The sequence below is a fragment of the Sylvia atricapilla genome, chromosome 1, assembly GCF_009819655.1.
Source record: "Sylvia atricapilla isolate bSylAtr1 chromosome 1, bSylAtr1.pri, whole genome shotgun sequence".
NCBI classification, from domain to species: domain Eukaryota; kingdom Metazoa; phylum Chordata; class Aves; order Passeriformes; family Sylviidae; genus Sylvia; species Sylvia atricapilla.
Window position 1 is genome coordinate 27,056,509 of NC_089140.1, and position 22,897 is coordinate 27,079,405.

The following is a 22,897-nucleotide window of genomic DNA, read 5'->3' on the forward strand; positions in this document are numbered from 1 at the left end:
AAAATCCTCCAGTTATAAGCAAGAGACTAAACTGTCTTTAAGAAGGGAGTAGGTAACTTTTGGGATAGTATCTATCTCTTTGGGATAATATCTATCTCTTTGGGATAGTATCTTTTTTATAATATTATTAGGTATAATATTTTTTCCTTAAATTCTCCTCCATGTCTGTGTGGAACAGCATAGCTTTTTGACTGTTTGCTAGATCCTGATCGATGTTCATCATTCAAACAACTACAGTATTTATGCAGCAAAATATAGATGTTTTGACTGTTCATTCCACTCGGTCTGTGTATTAAGCCTATGGGCCACAGTTTTGTGTCTTTGTATTATTATAGTTTTTTTACTTTATATTGCTTCACGTTTTTTTAGTGCATAAAACTTAGAAATGTATATTCAAGAGTAGGAAATAATGTAGATTTTTTTTTTAAATAGAGAGAAATATGCGCATGATTCAAATCCAGGAGAATATGGCTGAACAGAAGAATATCAAAGATAAGTTAGAAAATGAGCAAGAAAAGCTTCATGTGGAGTATAATAAGGTAAAGAAGAAGAGGTGATATAACCTTGTACCATTTTGGTATTGCTGCTATTAATGTGGATAGAATTTTTCTTTCCTTGGAGAAGAATTTGGATGAAAATGAAAGATGCAAACTATTGATCTTTTAAAAGTAATAATTTAAACCATAAATAATTAAAAACATATTTCTTGTTTTAAAAATATTCAGTAGTCTGTCTTCTCCCATACAAATAATGTAAACTTCTAAAATGTGATATGTTGACTGGACGCGTGTTTTTTCACTCACCCTACCAAGAGTTCCAGTAACAAATTGCGCATAGACCTGTTTGAACCTGCAGGATTCTCTGCTTGGAGCCCTGCTTAATAACTGGCAATCTGCAATACAGTGTTATTTATTTATTTGTGTCGACTATAACTCCAGTTGGGCTTAGGTTTAATGACTTGACTAATTTTTCAGACAGAAATAATCAGTATTCACATCTCCACAGTGTCCTCTGCATGCTTTTTAGGGTAAACAAATTTGATGCTCAGAAATTATGGCTTTGCTTCCCCAGAATGTTGCTAATGTAATTTTTTAATAACTCAATATTATGATTAAAAAAAACCCTTTTTGCATTTTTTTCAAATAAATATTTATTTTAATATTCAGTTATTTTGAAACATAAATACACTTACTGTACGTTTTGTGACAGCTGACATGCTGCAATTCTTGCTGAATTCAACAGCCTATTAAGTGATAGTTAATGACGACAAAAAAATGTGTTGCTATTAATTCCTAAATTGTTTGGTGTGTGTGTTTTAAGTGAGAGCATATAGAAAATGTAGCAGCAGATCCCTGTGAACTGCCTGGAGGTGATAAAGGGAAAGGAAATTGTGCCTGGGGCTTTTAACCAAATTAATAGTTACCTCCCAAATTACGCAACCTAACAGATGCTTCCAGAAGAAAAAAAAATCCTTTTTTTTGCTTGCAGCCTTTAATTTTAAATTTTCTCTTTCTGCAAGTGTGAATGTGGCAAAAGAGAACTTTAATTCATTTATATGCTCGCTTGTTATAATCTTACTGCCTATGTTGTGTGGACAGCACATATAAGATATTTTTGTTTTGCTTTCCACTTGGCTTTTATGAAACCTAATTTCCATGCTGAAATAATTCAGGTCTTTACAAAACAAGTGGTTGCTCTGGGGTTTTGCTTCGCTTGTGTTAAATTACTGAATGACTGTGCTGATCTCGGCTATATTGATATGAGTTTTATTGTTTTTCTAATACCACAATAAATTAATGCACCCTCAGTAAGTAAGAGGTTGAGTAAATTTTATTTAATAACTCTTAATGGATTTTCATTCCTGTTGCCTATTCTTTTTTCTTTAACTTTTTAGCTATGTGAGTCCTTGGAAGAGCTACAAAATATGAATGGAAAACTGCGAAATGAAGGGCAAGGCATTTGGGCTCTACTGGGTAGAATCATTGGACAGGTAGGTTGGTTCCTTGCCCCCTTTACAGAAAAAAAGCAGCAAAACAGGTTTTCCAAGAATAGGCCTTTTTGTTTCTGTCTGCTGCTTCTGTGGCCAAATAAATTGATTTGATTTGATTTGATCAGACCCAGGCTTTACTCAGGGGATGATGCTTCCTGATTGAAGTACCTAGACTTCTGCAACTGGCAATGTGAAGCTTAATTTTGCTGTTGTAATACTGTGCTTGTTTGCAAAATTCTTTCATTTGGGATAAGTGATTGACCTGTCATTTGTGATGAACCGTAGCATGAAGCATGAGTTAATCCTACTGTTTTTCTCTCCAGTTGTCTTTAGTTATTGTAGGCTTTAAATGATAAGTTAACTATTAATGGCTTTTATAAGATAAAAATCCTTTTAAATGTGGTATGTATGTGATGGTGTGTAACTAGACAGAGGAAAATATTTTGATAAAATGAAAATAAATATCTAGGACAACAGAACATTTAGGTTACTTCCTGTTGCCAGCAGTTATCTTTGTTCCCATTGATAAGTGAAACAAGAGAAGCAAAGATTTTTGCAGTGTTTCCATGTATGTTTTATGTCAGAGGCATTAAATGTCAATGGACATTTTGGATGTGAGAGGGAGATTGCAATGTTTTCCAGTTGCAATTTAAGATTGAAGAACATGTTCACTATGGAAATGCAGACGTACACTTATCTGCAATTTTGGCATGGCCTTTATTACTGCTGGGTTTGTGCTGCTGTTCTGAAAATGACTCTTACACTTTATGCAGTATTAGTTCTTAAGATATGCAACATTTTACTAGTTCCATTTGTCTGCCTACCTCTGCTACTTGCAAAGAAGAATTCTGGTATAACATATCTTTTAAGCCAAGACTATTTTTCCTTCCTTTGAGTAAGTATTCGTAAATATATTTTCTGATGCAAGTGTTACTCAATTTGAAAAAAAAAAAAAAAAAAGAAAGAAAAGCTGAGTAGAATTCATTTACACAGCTTGCATGACATTTTTTTCCAGTTGGTTGAACAGATGCAGACCCATGGGGCTGTTGAGAAATGACTTTGATAGATGGTTGCTGTCTGAGAAGCCAGCATACTGCAGATAGTAGAAACCCAACGAGAGTCTCATCTGCTTTGTGAAGGGCTTGGTCCAATAAGATAATTTTTCTAATTAACCTGTCGAGCACCAGTGTAGCTGTGATGCTGAGGAAAATAAACTGCCTCAGTATTCTGTCACTTTCATGAATCTGCCTTTGCTTCTTTCAGCTTCCTAGAGAAATGCATCCTTGTCCATCCCTGTGTTGGAAGCTTGAGGAAAAATTCTAAGACCTAGTCTTTCTGTATGTTTCTTACTGAATTGAAAAAATTACTGTAAGATTACTTTATGCTGCAGAATCATTCTGGGATAAATGTGTACTCTGTAAAGTAGCATATCCCACTCACTGTGTTTCTTGTTCTTCATGCATTGAGATTAGAGGAATATTTTTTTAAAGTGTCAAGACTAATGTGTACTGCATTTCTTCCAATAGAAATTGAACATACCAGCAATTTTACGGGCTCCTAAGGAGAGGAAACCAAGTAAAAAGGAAGGAGGAGCACAAAAGGCATCTACACTTCCGGCAGTACTTTATAGGCAAGTAATTAAATTTTGGCCAAATAGATACAGTATCTAGTCATTTATAATTTGAGAAAAGTGTTCTGAGAAAATTGTTTGCTTCAGTTTTTAATTTAAAAAAATGATTTAAAGTTGTCTATATGTTCTACTTATTTTTGATGGCTGAGTTTTGAATAGTGACCAATTCTTCACCCTACCACATGAGTCAAGTTTGGGTGTTTTTGCTAATTTGACAGCAGTGCTTTAAGGACAAAGCTAACTTCTTGCATCTGAAGTAGAAGGGTCCTTTGTTTTTTGAAGTAAAAACTATCTGGTCACTTTGTTCTTTGAATGCCATCATCTGAGTGGATGATTTTAAGAACAGTGATGATGCTGTTCAGTCATGATTCCTGGATGCACAAAACACTTGTCATATAAGAATTCTCACTTTCTGCTCATGCTAAATTTCCCTACTTCTGTTTTTAATAATTCCCATGGCTATGAAATATATTGACTTACTCTGTCATAGTTCCACCTTTTCCCCTCTTCCATAAGCTGTGAAGCTACTGACTGGGTTTTTATTAAGCATAATAGTGGGACACAGACTAGGATCGCAGACTCTGACTGTGCAAAATACATGCACGTCATCTAGGATGTTCTTTTGTCACCACAGCTGAGGAGTGGCATGTTCTGTTGCTTATCTAGAGAGCAGCATCCAGCCACAGCAAGTAGTGTCTTCCCAGCTAGATGGCAAAGGGAAGAGGATGATTTACACAAGCAGAAGTTAATTTAAGTGCTGCAAGTGGTAGGCATCTTGAAAACGTGGCAGTGGGCTGAGGGTTCGATGTACAAATAATTGGAGTTATGCTTCACCAACTCTGTTTCGTTCAAATGCACTCAGTTCCTCCCGTGTTACAGTGCAATCAGTGAACACTTGTCTTTTCAAAAATAACTAAAATCTTAATTCCACTAAAATAATAATAAAAAGGAAGTGTAATTTCTAATGAGTTACATTGCCCAGCATAGCAGCAGCATATACCTATTTCTGGGTGCTTAATGCTGCATAAGCATGTGATTGATTATCAAGATTGATACTAGCAGCATAATTTTCTGTTTAAGCATTTGTTGTATTTTTTTTCCACTTGCCACTGGAATATTTTGTTGAAGTATTGAGTGATTACTAACTTGTTAGAAGTCCTCAAAAATTTAATTGAAAGCCATTTTTTGCTGGGAGCCTTTTACACTTTTACTGTACATAGGTAGAAGTTCCTTTAAAAAAACTCCTCCAGAATTACTCTATAATTACTCCAAAAAATAATTATGCACTTAAATGGTACATTCAAACTGAAGTTGACACATTTGTATTGAAACTGGGGGATGTGCTGGGGTATATAGTTTATTCTTTATGAGTCGGTAATTAAAATGCTTTTCTGCTACCTATGTGAAAAGTTGTGGAATTTGCAAGAAGAACCATGATCAACACCTACTGCTACTGTGTGACACTTGTAAACTCCATTATCATCTTGGTTGCCTGGATCCACCTCTTACAAGGATGCCAAGGAAGACCAAGAACAGTTACTGGTAAGAACACAATTAATGAGTTGTCCTGTGTTGTCTCTATACTGAAAGTAGCATGTGAATATGAACAGACTTGCAGATCTGAGCAGATTGGATATTGCTTTAATGCAGTTTGAGCAGGGCTTTTTTTTATTATTTTCAGGTTATTAGCAGTGATGTTTCAAGGTTAAAAAAAAAAGAAGTTGTAAAGATTTTCTCTTTATTAGCCACTGTGTAAAAATAGGTTATAGCTGTAATTTTCTTGGGTTTTGAATTCATCTGTGATTGTTATTGCTGCAATATAATAGCGGCAGGAAATTATAGGCTAATACTTTTGGGAAATGAAAGACTTGGTTTTCTGTTTATGTTAGGACTCAGATAAGTGACTCTGTTCAGATCTTCAGGCAAATACTTGTAATATTTTTAAATAAACTTGCAAGTAGTAGCTCTGTTTATTGCAATATGGGAAGTATTGGGTTTACTGCTGTCTTATGACTCAAATGTACAATGGCAGAAGTATGTTTGTAACTGTACTTACTGTAGTTACATTTCCACAAATCAAAGTTCTTTCATGCTTGTGAAGCAGAACAAAACCTAAGTTGTACAATGGAGGAATGATAAGGTGGCAGAGATTCTGATTGCCAAACTCTCATAAAATTAGCTTGCTCTGCTCTGTAGTGTTTGCAGTCTGCATGTTTAAACTGCTCTGAAATGTGTTAGAACAAGCTCAGAAGCAATTTGTAGCTGGCAAGAAGTTAGAGTTGCATCTCAAGGGGTCATTCATATGAATGTTAAGGTACCAAATCAGAATACTATAAGATTGCTTCTAAAAATACAGTGAAACTATTTTAACAGAAAAATACTAGTTTCTGGTTTTCTTCATATATCTCTTAATTTTTTATTAAAGAGCTTGCATAAAACATTTATTTCAGCTATCTTTTTGGTTAGTTTTGAAAGTTGTGTGCAGAACAAGATGGCCAGTGCATGAAATGGGAGGCTTCTCTTTCTTATATCTTTAATGTCTTTCTTATATCTTTATTGTGACAAAACTTGGATTTACCTCAGTAAAATTGCTTAGTAAATTAATAGAGATTTCAGTCAAAAGATGAAAATCTCAAAAGGGTTTTCACCATCACTAATACTTTCCTGAACCTAATTTTCCTTTAATTATTAAATGTAGTGTGTTGTTAGACTTTTGATCTCTTTGGTCAAATTTGCCAAGTAGTTATTTTACGTGGAAGCTTTTTTTTTTTTTTTTTAATTTTTAGATAGCTCCTTCATTTACACATGAGATTTGATTTTTGTTCTGCCTTTAAAAAAGTTGAAAAGGCTCACTAAAAGCTATCAGTCCAAAAGATGTAAGACTAATTCTCAGTAGGTGTTAAAGGCAGGATAGGTCAGGTTAGGTAGTAAAGCTCTTTCATTTCAAAGCTATAACTTAGCTTTGTTGTGAATTTCATGCTTCAGTTATATCTTAGATCACAAACTTGGCTTTTACTTCTAATTAGCTCAGGCATATTCTGGAGTGTGAGATGATAACAGACAAATTGAGCTGCATTGATTGCATTCTTTTCATCATGGAACATTCCTTTATGTATTCTTTTCAGGATCAGTAGAGAGCATATAGAACAGACCCTTAATCCAAGTTTGAGTTCAGCAGGTTTTTCCTCCCCTGCTGTTTTGAATACAATTTTTATCTTTTGATTAAGATATGAAGAAAAGTGCATTTTTTTTTTTTTTGTTAGATGGGGGCCATGTACTTTTCAGATATTTGTATAGGATGTTATAGCAGAAAAATTTAAAAAATTGGTATAATGGGAAATCCCTTGAAACACAAGGCTTATACAAGATGTAATAGGATGTTTTTGTAGGATGTAATAGGAACATACCACAAAAATGAAAGAAGATCAGTATAATGGGAAATTCCTTGAAACACTAGGCTGGTTGAAAGATTTTATTTAAGAGTGGTTAAAAACATTGAGTTTAGTTTTTTAAAATAGTAATCAAAAAGCAATTAAAAATAATTTTCTTGGGTTTTTTTTTTCTGTTCCATTATCACTGCTAATGATTTACTCAGAATAGCTAACTTGACCCCTTGCAAAAGTTTTTATGGTTATAGTCATGTACTTTACCAATATATGTTTATTTAAACAACAAGTACTTTAACATGAGTTTATTCCATAAACTTCATCTTTTATATTGTGTTTGAATGATGCCAGGTGATTCAGGTTTTGTGTGTCATGCTACATATACTAATTTGTAGTTATACTTTCTGTCCATTTCATGCTCAGCATTTAATAGTTTAAATTGCAATTTACCAAAAATGGGTTTGAAATTGTTAAATTAAATCCAGCATTATGTATTAATAGGAGGAGAAAAAATTAAATATATTATATATTTAAAAGCTAATTTGTTGAAGAAACCACAAATTATATTTAGTTTTCTCAGCGTTTCTACAATTTAAAATGAGTTAAGAACAGTTTCTGTCTTAGTGAAATCATAGTAAGAATTTAGACCTTGTGAGCACCAGTGTTTCGCAGCTTACTATTTTAACTGATTTAAAACACTTAACACAAAGAATTTTCCTTGTTTAGAGGCCTGACATTTTTCTTCAAGGTAACAGTTTTAACATCTTACCCATCAGTTTGTACCATAGTAAGTTCAAAGCCTGTCCTCATTTCAGATAGATTTGAGATGAAGAGCATAGGAGCTATTTTTGTGTAATAATACATTAAAGCATTAATTTATGCCTGCTTTTGATGCTGTGCTTTCAGAGTAGAATCATAGAATATCCTGAGTTTGAAGAATCGAGTCCAACTACTAGAGCAGAAGTTTTAAACATACAGTGAAATGCTGTGGTTTACTTTCATTTAAAAATTTGCAATTTTCTGTTTCTAAGCAATCCTACTGATTAAACAATTGAATATTATTTTGAGTAACATGTTATCGTAATACTAAGTCTTATCATTCTTGCAGACAACTTGTATGCTTTTGTGCTCTTGGCCATTCTGGAAGTATGTTCCTGGTAGAGAATGATCTTAAGGCAATGCACAAGTGTTGGCATACAATATGATGGATCAAAATACAGTTGTAAAATGTTGACATTTTCATTAAGAAAGTACTTGGCAGCTACCAACAAGGATTAGCTTCTTCTACTGGAATTAGCTTTTATTTCTTTTCTGCTGAAAAACAATGATAACTTCTGGTAGCATATGAAATACCAGGGACTGGGATTGACAAAAAAAGGACTAGTGGTTGAATTAAGCTTGGTTGGTTTTATTGTTGCTCTAGAAGACCAAGTTATTTTAGTGATGACTGCTCTGGGGAGTATTTGCCATGGGACAGAATGAGCTGTAGGGTTCCTGACCTACATCCTGAACTTCCATGAACATTTATGCAGTATCTGAACATTTATTCATATTCCTGACCTCATTCATTTGGTACTGATCCAGCACTTCTTCAAATGTTTTTTCATCCTGAGTCACTGGATAATGATATAAAATTATTAACTTACATAAACATGAGTGGAACATGACATATCCATTTTTATGTATTTGTCACTTGTCCTAATTGAAGGATGTTTGGGTTGTTACAAATGGCATTTTCTTTACAGAGTGTAAATTTACAGATTTAAAGTGCTCTTTGAAGCTTTTTGACAGCTGTATTAAGTTTATATATACTGTCTTTTCTCTCCAGAATAAAAGCAGCCCTGTTTTTTTTCCACCTCCAGTACATCATTTACATGTGGGATTTATAAGAGCATAGGTGTCATCTTGAAGCTGTGGTCCGTGTGTCTCGAGTTCACAGTGGCTTAATTCTTTGTAAACGTTGTGAGAGATGACAAAAACATAGAGAGCGTGTCTGTGAGACCTGTGTCTTCCTTATGAAAACAAGCCACTCTTGTTTTCCATTTTAAACATTAAGGACAGAACTGTTTTCTGGAAGCACTGTAGTGGTGTTTGGTAAGCAATTTGAAATCACTCTTTTGCAAGTCACTGCTACTGAGTTGACAAGATGTTTGTGATGTGGGAAGTTACCTCTGATTCTTGTACCAAGTTAGATTGAGAGCACAACAAAATCACACAATTTCTTTTTTTCTTCTGTAGGTTGCTAGTGCTTAATCAAAGACTTTCTGTATGATTAAGAGATTTCAAATCAGTTCTGAGATTTCTTGATGGAACAAAATGGAGCAGTAGGCACATTTTAGAAGTAGACATATTATTGTGTGCTACTGATTTTCTCTGTGGGTCTAGATTAGGGAAGTTTAGACTAAAAGCAAAACAGAAGCTGTGTACTCAAAGTTGAGTATTTGGCACCACTTCTCCTGTTATTTTCTTATGCTGCATAGCAGTGCTTGCTAATTGTCGAAGATTGTTGCAGTAGTTCTAAAGGTGACCTGCTGTGACAGGTTCTTGGTTCACTGCTTGTCCTTGAAGAGCTGAAATTAAGTGAGCATGACTATGGCATAGCCAAAAAGAAGTCATATGGCTCTTTTCTATGACTGTGTTGGGATTAAACAGCAGAATGGGAAAAGTACTTTAAATTCAAGAAACATGTTGAAATAAACTATAAGAAGAGCTGAAAAGAGATTGTTTCCAAGTCAGAGGACTGTTTGCCTGTAATAGCTTTTCTGTGGTTCTATGGGAGCTAACAGCCAAACTGTTTTGTAGTTGAAGCTTGTCTGCTGTGTAATAGGGATGATGGGACATGGTTGACTGTGACAGTAGGTAGAGCCTATTCTGGTAAGCCAGGAGGTTGCTTGTAAATTCATGTTCATAACTCCTTTCCCTCTTTGCCTTTGATGTATTTCTGAAGTTTTGCTATGTGATTCAAACAATACCTTCACCTCCATCATAGTATTATTTTGCTTTTCTTTTATAGATCTAGGGTTTTTGTAATTTTTATTTCACACTTGCTCAACCTGTTTCAGAGCACGTATTTAAATAGCATAATAGTGAAACTTCAGGGCTTTGGTGATCTGCGTGGGTATTTTCTGTAGGACTGTCTGAATATATGTAGCAGAAAAATGCTATCTTTCCCGTGTAATAACAGAGAGATAAAGAACAGGGATTATTTAAATCATACATGGAGGGTGGTAGATCCGAGAAACTGGATTCCCAACTCCAAATATTGTTGTAAAACCCTGTGACTATTTGTTTCTCATATGAAAGTGTCATTTTTAGTGCAACTCTTAAGTTATGGAAGCTTTTTCTATAATTTATACATAGCACAGATTTTTACCAAAATAATGGGGAAAATAAATGCTTTGTAAGAACTACTCATAGAATTTTTGAACATTTTCATAGATATTGCTTACATGTGCATAAGCAGATCATAGTACTTTCATATGTGCTTTCCAGTGCATAAATTACTGACATGATTGATGCTGCAGTGTTATGGAGGGCTGTGCTCTCCGATGCTTACTAAATAGAAATCCACTTTAAAGCTTTGGATTGGACAGCTTTAAGAACAATGTAGCTTATAAAAATAAAGAACTCAAAGTAATTTATAGATAAGCGGACATGCAAGATTTTGAGGGAATATTATTACTTAAAGTTTCTCTCTCCTTCATCACTGGAGTGCCTTTCTTCATCAGATCTTAAAGTAATAGTAGTTTGGTTTGCGTGCCTTTGTTTACTTAAGCACTTGTGAATATATATTTGTGTGTGTATACTCACATATATTTATGTAAAGATATAACCGTAAAAAGTAGCATAGTGAAAGCTATTGTACCTTCTATTTTTCTATATTCTATTGTCTTAAGACCTAGAGGTGTTAACAGGTACTGTGTAGAGGTGTTGTTAACAAGTGCTGTGTGTGTAACAAACTGAGGTTTGTAAAGAGGAGCGTGCTCATTTTATCAAGCACAGAGAAGAAAAGCTACTCCCTTTTCACCCACCCCTTCTGAGAAAGGAGGAGCAATAGGGAGAGATTTACTAAAATCACAATAACCACAGCAGTATTAATAGCAAAAGGTATACAAGAGAGAGTGTTTTACCCACAAAAGGGTATTCACCTCTGGGAGCAAACAAAAATGTTTCCCAAAAGTGCTGCTGGAAAAGGGCTTTAAGCTGAGAAAAGCCCTTGTGACTTAGCATCCCCCTGCCCTAGTGTCAAGAAATCAGCAAAGAGCTGCACTAAACTCACAAGCCACATGGCTGGCGTTGTGTTTCCCGATGTTTTCCCTGACCGCTGTGCTGGGCTGTGTTTTACAGTGTTTGTCCAGCTCAGGTCGGGCCCATGCTGCCAGCACTGGCACCGCAGCACCAGCTTCAGCCAGCTGCTTCAGCTGCACCAGCTCAGGTCGGGGTTTGGAATGGAGAAAGGAACCAGCAATGGCAGACAGAGGGCTGGGGCTGGCTCATCCCAGCACCTTCTCTCCAGAGAGATCCAAACAAGATGGCAAATTTTCAGTTTCTGGTGTTCAGCTCTTCCTGCCAAGCTCACACACCCAGTGATGATGTGCATGATAGGGAATTAAGCAGTGCTGGAAATTCCATCCCCCTTTTCTTTGTGACCAAGACAAAGAAGAAGAATACAGGACTGTACTATTGTATGCTCGCCCGAAACTGTTTGACAAGTATATGAACTGACTTCCTTGTGCTTTGGCTATTCATGAGGAATATAGTTACATGAGAGAGGGGAGAAACGGTTATCTTTCCTGCAATCTACCCTGTTCTTCTGCTTTTTCTAGACCAGCAAATACTCCACTACTTTTATGTGTCCTATTTACCCTGGTCTTTTGAGATAGGAGGTGATAAATAGGTGTAACATTATAATGTATCCACAATTATCTAAAATTTATATATGGAGAAGTTGAAGGAGAAAGGTCTTGAGTTAGTCAGGGTTACATTGATCTGTTACCCAATCAATGACTTGATTCCTTCTATTCTGACTTGGTAGCCATAGGTCTGTGTTAGCAAACCATGATTACTCCTGATGCCTTTTGGCATCAGCTAGGAGAGATCTGAGATTATACTGTTTGTATTACTTTGAAAGAATTACTTTGAAAAAACATGGAAAGTTGATGGACTTGATACTGTGTTAGCTCTCACTGAAGTTCACAGGAGAAGCGCTAGAACTATTCCTGTTGAATGTGTAAATTGGAACAAATAGGCTCAAACTTTGCTTTTGTTTATACAGGATGGATATGTCTTCTCATTGCAAATGTGTATTAAAATTCAACTTTAAATAATTGAATACGTGGGGTTTTACTTTGTCTTCTTCCAAAGCAAATTTGCTCTTTTGTTTAGATTGTGCTTATCCCTGTTAATGCTGATTAATAGGAGATTATGTTGAACTTTTTTTGGGGTTGGTATTATTAAAAAAAAATGTTTAATAGGGGAAGAGTGGTGAATTGGACCTAATATGAATGGACTTGCAGTTTTTTGAGTTGGAAATGTAGTGTGAGAAGTAATTAAAACTGGCTCTTCCAGTTAGTATAATTTTTATGTTTTCATTAACATACTTTTAGTGAACATCCACATTTATGACTTTGCATAAGATGATGTTTTGCAAATAAAACCAAATCCTGTTGAGTTTCTTGTTATGGAGCTTGTTAATAACATTACTTTAGCATCTCTTAATTTTTCAAGTTCTGATAGTAATTTTGTATTTTTTCAGAAACTCATTAGGCTTTTTTTCAATTTAGTTTGTTAATATACGTCTCTAGCTTCTGTATTTTTAATTTTTTCTTAACTATTTTTTTCAGATTTAAAACCCACTCCCTTAGGAAATACATATTAAAATTTATTTTCATAACAAACATGTCCTCCAAATCCCTGCTACTTAACTGTGCTCTCATTGGAATGAATTCAGCAGCATGTCAATGTAAAGATTAACAATCTGGTCTAGTGGAGGGTGCCCCTGCCCGTGGCAGCGGAGTGGGAACTAGGTGATCTTTAAGATCTCTTCCAATCCAAACCACTGTATAATTCTATAATTAAACTGCAGCAGCAGCTACAGTAATTAATAGATTAGAGATCAGTGGGCAGCTTTAAAACTGAAGATATGGTAGCATGAAAATGATGAAATAGGGGGCATTTTTCTTGAAGATTAATTCCTACTTTCAGAATCTTGGTTTTCAAAGTTAAGTACTGTCAGGAAAATAAGCGCATCTTACTTGTGTTTTGCTTGGTTGCTTAAAATGTACATTTTAGATGTCCATTTAATTTCTTGACTTTTGAATTTATCTTAAACACAAACACTTCAGTGTGTTTCTTTTTCTGCTCGTGTGACTGCAGTCTTAAAAAGAAAATCTTCTGCTTTGCAGGCAATGCTCAGAGTGTGACCAGGCAGGTAGCAGTGATATGGAGGCTGATATCGCCATGGAAACCTTACCAGATGGGACCAAAAGATCAAGGAGGCAAATTAAGGAGCCAGTGAAATTTGTTCCTCAGGATGTGCCGACTGAACCGAAGAAAATTCCAATCAGAAACACGGTAAATGATGGTGGAGTTGATGTGTTGAGGCTCATATTCATAATGATATTGTTTCAGATGACCTGCATTGTGGACATTTTGAATTGAGAGATTTCAATTACGTTGATGTTCTGGTTTTGTTATATATTCCATTTTGTCCTTTTCTTGCTTTATTAGTTGTGGTAAATATTGTTTTGCTAAAATAGAAAGCTGGGAGAATACGGTACTTAACTGAAGAGCTGTACAAGTTTAAGGAAAAATTCAATTTGCACTTAAACTTAGCCTTAACAGCTCTTCTTCACTGTAATAGTAAGGACACTTACCAGGGTAGATTTAAATGTATTGAATTATAGCTGTAGAATCATTTCCAGGTAGAGTCCTTTCCTTATCTACAGCCAACCTGCTGACTGACTGCACATCTTGTGATTGTCACAGGACCCTGTTATTTCAGTTTATTTGGCTTCCTAGTCTTACTAGTCAATTTGTGTTTTCTTAAACTTTCTTGGTGGATAGAATTTTGAGAAGATAAGCAAAACCTCTGGCTTCCTGCACTGATGAAATATTTGAAAACAGTACTTTTTTATTAATCACTGTGCACTTTTCCTTAAATTTTGCTACCCTGCTTGTTAGGAAAACAAGACTTTTCATGAGTGATGTGTCATACCACCTATAAAAAGAACATAAAAATATCGAAGGGCATTTAGGTCCAGGTTATGGGATGAGTAGTGTTCCCATATCCCTTCAGACATAAGTGGTTCATGTTCCATTATATTTCTTACTATCAGGAAATATTACAACAACATTAGAGTTAGATAAAGTTGTGCTGCATGAGAGATAAACTTCATTTTCTTCACAATGCTTTCAAGACATTTCATTATTATACTAGCAGATACCATACTTAATGTACACTGATAGGATTAAGCAAGTATTTTCCTGACCCTGTCTTAAATGTTTGTTTTAATTTTGGGCCACAGATTTGATTTACCTAATGGCTTCCCTTTCCCAGTCTGTGACTTGGAACTTTAAGAATGACTCAAGCCAATCTGGTTAATTTTGCTCAAACTATTAGAAGTATGAGTAATCCAAAATTAAATTTTGAGGAACTACTTCTTTCTTTTCCTCATTGAGGGAAAGTACCCTTTCTCCTTATGCATGAGAGCTCATAGAATCTTAGAGCTGCCTGGGTAGGTTGAACTTCCTCTTGTTATGCTGTTGTTCACACAGAAAGAAGACTTATCTGGTGTTCTGCTTACTGAACCCTTTGTATTTCATCTCGCATTTTTCTTCTTCCTTTCTCTTCTCTCTTTTTATACCTAGTGTAGCTCTCTTATAGGGTGTGGAGAATCATGATTCTAGGACTAAAGAGAACTAAAATTATTGCAGGAAAGACATTAATAGTTGTAATAAAAAAGGGAGTAACAAAGGCATTCTTCAGAAATCCATAGGAATACAAGATTGGTTTGTTCTAAAGCCCAAGTAAGTAACTGCCAAAGTTCTTCTGTGCAAAATGGAGAGAGGTCTAATTGCTCTGAAGTGTTCCCTCATGCTGTGATGCTGTGATGTGCTAAACTAGTGCTATGTTGGTGATTTGGTGCTTCATGTGTTAGATAATATATCTACGCACATTGTAGTATGTAATGCAAAGATTAATTGCCTTGCAGTGGCATACTGTGTTGTCCCTGTATGGTGTTGCACTGTGGAAATTCACTGCTACTAGTCTAAGAAAGATTTTGTTCCTCTGCTTGAATTTTCAGTCTGTGTTTCCGTTCTCTCCAGTTCTCTGCTTTTGTAAAACATAGAGATTTGCAAGATAACATCTTTGCTGCCGTGTGAGCAGGGCTTCTCTGTAAAAGAGAAGCATTGAACCACTGACTGTTGTCCCCTCCACTGATTTGCCCTATTTTGGGTAAATCCCCCAGTTTATCTTCTGAGTATAATGTTCTGTGGTGTAAAATATCCCTTTGGGCAGTTCAGTCAGGCTGTGGTGGCTGTGGCCCCTTGGAGCTTTTTGTGCAGCTCCTCCCTGGCAGAGCATGAGACACCAAAAAGTCCTTGATTTGAGGTATGCCTAACTTAGCAACAGGCAAAATATCTGTGTGTTATCAGCATTTTTCTATCAGCATTACTGAGGCCAGGTTAGCTCAGCTGGTCAGAGCATGGTGCTGATAATGCCAAGGTTGTGGATTTGATCCCTATATGAATTCCATTCACTTAACAGCCGGACTTTGATGATTCTTGTGGATCCCTTCCAACTCAGAATATTCTGTGATTCTCATACTAAATCCAAAAAGCACAGCACTCTACTAGCTAATAATAAGAAAATTAACTCTATCCCAGCCAAAACCAGACCATCTGCCCAGAGACCTGTGACAATTGTAGCACACTAGTGTTCACTTCTACATGACATTAGCGACTCAGTTTCCTTCTGTAATTTGAGAATGTGAGAGAAATAAGACTGAAGTAGGTTATTCAGAGTCAGGACAGTGCTTTTCCCTTGTACAGTTATCTGCATTAATTGTGTGCCAGGACAGTACATAAGCTTGTAATGCTATACAGGATTTTTAAGGAGCCCTATGAGTGCTCTATAGTATTTATAATATTTATATAGCTTTCAAGTATTTCACAGTATATTTATATAGAGTCATAGATCCACAAAATGTTCTGACTTGGAATAGGCCCACAAGCATCACTGAAGTCCAACTCCTGGCCCTGCACAGGTCAACTCCAAGAACCGCACCATGCACCTGAGCGGTTTGTCCAATCACTTCTTGAATTCTGTCAGGCTTGGTGCCATGACCACTTCCCTGGGGAGCCTGTGCCAGAGCCCAGCCATCCTCTGGGTGAAGAACTTTTTCCTGACCTCCCCTGACCCAGCTTCAGGCCATTCCTTTGGATCTTGTCAGTGGTCTCCAGAGAGAAGAGATTAAGGACTGTCCCTCATCTTCCCCATGCGAGGAAGCTGGAGACTGCAATGAGGTCTCTCAGTCTCTTCTTCTCCAGGCTGAACAAGCAACTCCTTGCATGTCTTCCCCTTCTAGGCATTTTGCCATCTTTGTAGTCCTCCTTTGAACTCTTTCTGATAGTTTTATTGGCTTTATATCTCTTTTTATATTGCAGTGCCCAAAACTGCACACAGCACTTGCGGTTAGGTCGCCCCAGTGCAAAGCAGAGTGGGACAATCCCCTCTCTTGCCTGGCTGGCCGTGCTGTGCCTGATGCCCTCCAGGACATGGTTGGCCCTCGTGGCTGCCAGGGCACTGCTGACTGACTCATGTTCAACTTTCCATCAACCAGGACCCCCAGGTGCCTTTCTGTGGCACTCCTTTCCAGCCTCTCATTCCCCAGTCTGTCACTGTCGATACAGTTGGCAATTGCCCAGCCCTCTGCAGGATCTCTCTGCCTTTGAGGGAGTCAACAGCTCCTCCCAATTTTAGTATCATTGGCAAACCTACTTAGTGTATCTTCAAGTCCTGTGTCCAAGTTTTTTATGAAGATGCTGAGAAGAATTGGTTCTAATATAAAGTGCTGCAGTGACACATTGCCAGTCTGGTATCACCCCATTCACTATAACCTGAGGAAATCAAGTTTGACAAAATGGACTTTCCCTTCAGGAAGCTATGATGGCTCTTACTGATGACTTTGTTGTCCTTCAAGAGTTTTTCATTATCTCCCAGAATAGTCTTCATAATTGTACCTGTCACTGAAGTGGGACTGACAGGCCTGTAGTTTCCAGGGTCCTCCTTGCCCTTCTTAGGAACTGGGACAACATTTGCTAGCTTCCAGTCAGCTGGGACCTCTTGGATTCTCAGGACCACTCAAACATCATCAAAAAAGGTTCTATAATGACATCAAATATTCTTCGATGAATCCCATCAGGCCCCATAGACTTAGAGGGATCCAGTTGGAGCAGTAAATCCCATACAAATTCAAGGTTGACTGGGAATTTATCATTCTCATAACCATGGTCTTCCAGGTCGGAGCACTGGGACCCCCTTAGCCTGTCATTGCTGTTGAAGACAGAGGCAAAGAAAGCATTTAACATCTCTGTCTTGTCTGTGTTCTTGTTGGTGAGGTGACCATCCTCATCCTGATGTAATTTTTGCACTGTAGAGCAGCTGTTTCAAAGAAATGAGAAGACAGAGAGAAAGTCCAGCCATTTGCACTGCATTGTTTTGGAGACAGCAACTATCATATTGTGCATTAAAATGTAACTTAAGTTTACAAAAAGACCTTTCTGATTTTGAACTTTTTAAGACCATATAAGTGAATATTCAAGGATAAATTTAAACATACTTTTACATCTGTACAAGTGACAAATGAATGTAAACAAACAAGACATAAGGCCTTATACTTAATTCTGTTGTATAACAGCTGCATTTGCAGGCAGAATTTAACAAATTGTTTGTGCTTTCTACATTTCAAGCCATATGTAGTGACCTTTTAAATAATTTTTGCATTTCAGTGCATAGCTTTTTAAACTAGGTTTATTTAAAATCTGTTATCTTTATAATTCCAATTTCACACTTTTATAAGCATCACAAATCATTATTTCTGCTGCTGGTTAATTTCATAGAAATTAATAGCTAATGATTAGCAAAGAGCTAATAGAAATCAATAGCTAATTGCATGAACCAGATATCTATAAGCATTTTCCTTATTTCTTATAAATCTGAATATGTTTTTTAACATTTACTTTTCTAAACTGTACCATTTCTTTCACTTTTTTTCCCATAAAGATTATAGAACAGATTGTTTCTTTGGAAAATTCTTTAAAGAGATGCAAATAGCTTTTCTCAGCAGTAAATTGAGAGATTAATGGTTTTAGTCTGCTCAGCTATGTATGTTCAGATTTTCAGAGTCTATTTGAGATTATCCATATTACAAAACCACAGTTTTTAAAAATCTGTCAACGTCATTTGATGTCCTAGAATAAAAAACAATACACAGTTTATTTTTTTATCAAATATGTCATTGCTAAAATAGTTTTGTTAGTCTGGTGTCTTTTTTTTGCAAACTAAGGGTTTTCCTTCTGTCCTCTTGAAAAAATTATCATGAACTGTGTTTTTGCCTACTGTATATGCTGTTGTCTGGAAGTATAATGCAGTTACTGTATGTTGCATTCATACAGCATCTTCTAAAGCAGTTTTGTGCTGCTGGGGCTAGCTGTGTGCTCTAACAGTGGAAGGGATGCTGGTGTGTCCTTTGAGGTTAAGTAGTGTTGTGTTGAATATTCCATCTTCCAATAAATGCTGTCAGATCCTGGTACTATTATTGAGTATATTAGAGGGGGATTTTTGTGTGGCTTGTTTTTGTGGAAATTCAATTTATTTCTTTTCATTGAGGAGTACCTATCTACCCAGTGTTTTAAAGGTGAAATTTTGGGAACTTCATTGTTGTAGCCAGCCTGTAAATGAAGTATTCTGATGCCTTGATACCAAACTTATTTTTGCTATTTGAAACCTGAAAATCTTTTTTCTGTAATTGCATTGTATATAATCCAGAGGAACACACAGTAAGTTTTGTTTAACGGTGAAAGTCTGTGTTAATTATGGTTTTAACATACAGAATTTAAAGATTAATTGCTGTCAACTGAATATAAATGCTCTGGAAAAAAAATTCAGTAGTCAGTCAACTTTCTGAAACCTAAAGTCTTCATTGTATATTATTGTAAAATAACTTTGTTTTCTTCATCAATTGATAGAAAAGCTCAACTGAGTCTATGACATCATAGTGTCACAAATGTCATAAATATATAAACTAACTATTTCAGCTTGTGAAGTGCATGGATACATGATAATATAGGACTCCCCTTTGGCTTCAGATCAAATTCAGAATAGAGTGAAGTAAGGTTTAGGTCTTCCACAGTGCTTGAAGCAAATGTAGTGTATCAGAGTTTTACTTTCTGTGTGTGTGGTTTTTTGTTTGTTTTTTGTTTGTGTTTTTGGGGGTTTTTAGTTTGTTTGGCATTTGGGGATTGTTCTAGTTGGTTGGTTTGATTTTTAAGAAAGCAAAAATAAAAAAAAGACCTGCAGATGAATGATCACTTGTTTTCCATGCAGCAAAGGCATGGAGAAATAAGCATATTCCAATGGTGTCAACATCTCTGTAAGTAAAGGTAACTTGGCATATCTATCACTTCTGCTAATAAATACTCTTGAGTTTTCCAGGAAAGAATCACTTGTTTTAACAACACCTGAAAACTGAGCCTTTCTGGCTTCTTTGTCATTCTGCTTCTGTTTCAGTTCTCCAAATGTGTGCTTTAGCTGAAATTAGTGTTAAAAAGGATAAAGTCAATCCTGCTCTTTCTCAAATTCTGTTACTTGTTTAAGCCTAAGAAACAGTAGTTACTAGTTAATTGACAGTGACAGTTTTGCTTGACAGCAGGAATGTTGCAAAATTTTTGATTTTCTAGGAAAAAAGTTCTCAAGACAATGGAAACTAGAAATATAGAGAAAAATTGTAATTCTTTGTAATTAAGCTTCGTGGTTGACTTATTTCTTTTTGTAATCATATTTTGATTTACTGCTGTTTCTTTTTGTTTGACAGTTCCCTTTTTATGGCTGTCATTTTTCTGGAAAATTTAATAATTACTTCAGAGGTATTTGCTGAATGGTAGCGATATTTGCCATGTAAGATACTCACTTTGATCTGTACTGAACGAGTGTGCCATCTGGTGTCTGCGTAGCAGTCCTTACCTTTATTTGAAATTATTTTATGTATGTGTGGTGTCATCAATTGAACATTTCTTCTGCCTTTTAACAAATCAAAGGGAGACAAAAGGAATTTTTTCTGCAGCAACTAGTTCCATCATAACCTTTTCAATGGCAAAGGAAGTTTGTAATTTCTAACTTTTCATAAGGAATGGATGACATAATGACTTAAAAATTGCTATCTTGTCAAAATGTTCATGGTTAATGTGTAACAGGGTAGAGAACACATTATCTGTGCAGTTTGAACCTGTGTGGCTTTTTTCACAGGCTTTTGTGGTTTGTTTTATCCATGATATTGGTAGTTAGAGTGCTGATTTCATTAAGTCACTTTTTTGGTATAGTGGTATAGTGAAAGTTTCCCCAGGTCCTTTTTTCTGAAAGTGTTCTGTTTTGCTCATTTTTTATATCAGAGTTGTTATCTTTTCTCTAGTAATGAAATTCTCCTGCATTTACCTCTTGTTTGGAAATACTATGTATTATTCTAATGTTTACTGTTTCTTTTCTATTTTTTGTCTTTAGATTTTCCTTAGCAGTATATGATAAAGGCTGTGTAAGTGGTAGAGTTGAGGTTTGGAAAGTTTTGATATGTGTGATACATATCTGTGAAACATAGTTTGAGAAAAGGTAGAACTGTGGAAGCATTTCATTACTGTTAGTGTGTCAGCTGCAACCTGACATGAGATAGAAATGAAAATGTCCGAAGAACTTAGGATCCAGAATTAAAACATGGTGCGCTCTTATACTGTTCCTCTTTGCTGTGCATTTTAGTGGGTGTAAAAGCCAGCTGTGTGTCTTTTTCAAGTAGTCAGTGTAGCCACAGGTCTGTCAGGGAAACATAAATCAATATGTGCTATTATTTCTGACAGGAAGTACGAAGTTTATAGATCTCCAAAAATCAAAGCATCTCAATTTCTTCACATTTTGCTCTCTTAAATTACGACACACATGAACCAACTGCTACAGACTTTCTACTACTATAGTACCAATGGTTTAGAAAGTCAGGTGCATCCTAAATATCATTGTAGCCTAACGCCTCCTACATTTATATTTTCTTTATCAAAGAGCGTTTTGAAGTTACCATGTAGAAATCACCATTGATCTTCTCAAAAACTGTGACATAGGAGATCAAATCCCAACCATGCTAGTTCACTTTATGCAGACTTGAATCCTTGTGACTGACAACAGTTGCTTTCAGTATTTCATATTATTTTGCATGTATTGTTAACATTTTTTAACTCTACTACTTCTTCTTCTTGTGAAAAAGGAGAAATTAAATAGGTGACAGTATACACTTTTATCCTCTAGGATCACTTCAGAAAAAAGCTCACGGGGAGCATGTACTTCTGACTTTTGGGAATCACCTCTCCCATTTTGGTTGGTTTACAAGTTCTGGATTAATTTTGTTGGGGTTTTCTTTCTTCCAACTTGGAAAGCAAAAGTGCTTCAAGGGAACATTCTGCTTTCTATTGCTATCTTTGGATGAACTGGTTTAAAGCATAAACAGTGAAACGTTACAACAAAGTTTGGTGACTGCCGTGGTGGTTTTGGGTCACGTGGGCGCCTGTTCTGTCCTGTTCACTGTTGTGCTTTCCCACAACTTGTTCATCAACTTCTTGCATCTGTTAGTTATGGCAAACAGACTGTTTCCTTTGCAGCTTTGCTTTGCTGCTTTGTTTCCTTTTTGCAGAGTCTGTTTCCTTTCAACGACTATAGGGGTTCATCCTAGGCTTTGTTTGTTCTTTACAGATGTCTTTCATTTGTCACATGTATGGAATTTCTTTTCTGAGAATATTCGAAATCTTATAATCAATGCATTATCTACTCTTCTTCATTTTTTGTGTTTCATATTGCTGTCCAGTTGTTTATAAACAAAAAAAATGAAATATAAGCACTCACTTCTAGCTTTTCCAAGTTCAAAATTGAGACTCTCACTTCAGTCTTTCTTCTTCTCATACTGTTGGGTTTGAGCCCATTGTTGAGCACATTTTCCCTCAGCATATTTTCAGCATATTCCATTTTGGACAGTGTTTTTTAATGTTCTCATTTTTTTAAGTATCCTGAGTTCACCATTTCCTCTCATGCATCACGCCATATCCCTCACTCATTTTCTGTGTCACATTTTATCATTTATGACTTCATCATTCATTATTAATTTATGGTGTTGGTATTCTGCTTTTTAGCCATCTGAGTCCTGGTTTTTTTAATTCCCTATGGCAACATGCAAGTTTCCACTCTGTAACAGCAGAAAGCATAGATGGATACTTTTGTGACACAAAACATGATGGGTGAAAGAAACCAGTTTTTTATTTAGCTTTCCCTTGGCTATGGAAGAGTATGCTCTAGTTCTTTTTTCCCAAGACTTTCTCTAACATTCTTTCTTAGTTGTGTTTTATTACTTGCATTGTGTATTATAAAATTATACATATTTTATGGGATATTGTAGTAACTGTCAACTTAGTTCATTACAAATTAGATTAGATGGGAACAATCCAATGCTGGGTGCTTTCCTACTCTATTTCTTTCCAGATTTGATAGCTGTTTGGATGTGATGCCCACCACTTCTCTCTAGAGAATCCTGTAATGTTTTGTGTGAATTTTTAAACCAATAAGCCAGAGAGTAGTTAAGATTT

General features: G+C 35.9%; 1 protein-coding gene across 3 annotated transcripts in view; it reads left to right on the forward strand.

Moving 5' to 3' along the window:
• Positions 1-22,897, forward strand: part of PHF14 (PHD finger protein 14) — a 161,567-nt gene that overhangs the window by 39,955 nt on the left and 98,715 nt on the right. For all 3 annotated transcript variants that reach the window (XM_066318054.1, XM_066318063.1, XM_066318071.1), the window contains exons 10-14: positions 433-539; positions 1,895-1,990; positions 3,517-3,620; positions 5,031-5,162; positions 13,411-13,579. In XM_066318054.1, coding sequence (XP_066174151.1) covers positions 433-539; positions 1,895-1,990; positions 3,517-3,620; positions 5,031-5,162; positions 13,411-13,579 — 608 coding nt within the window. The remainder of the gene's footprint in view (positions 1-432; positions 540-1,894; positions 1,991-3,516; positions 3,621-5,030; positions 5,163-13,410; positions 13,580-22,897) is intronic.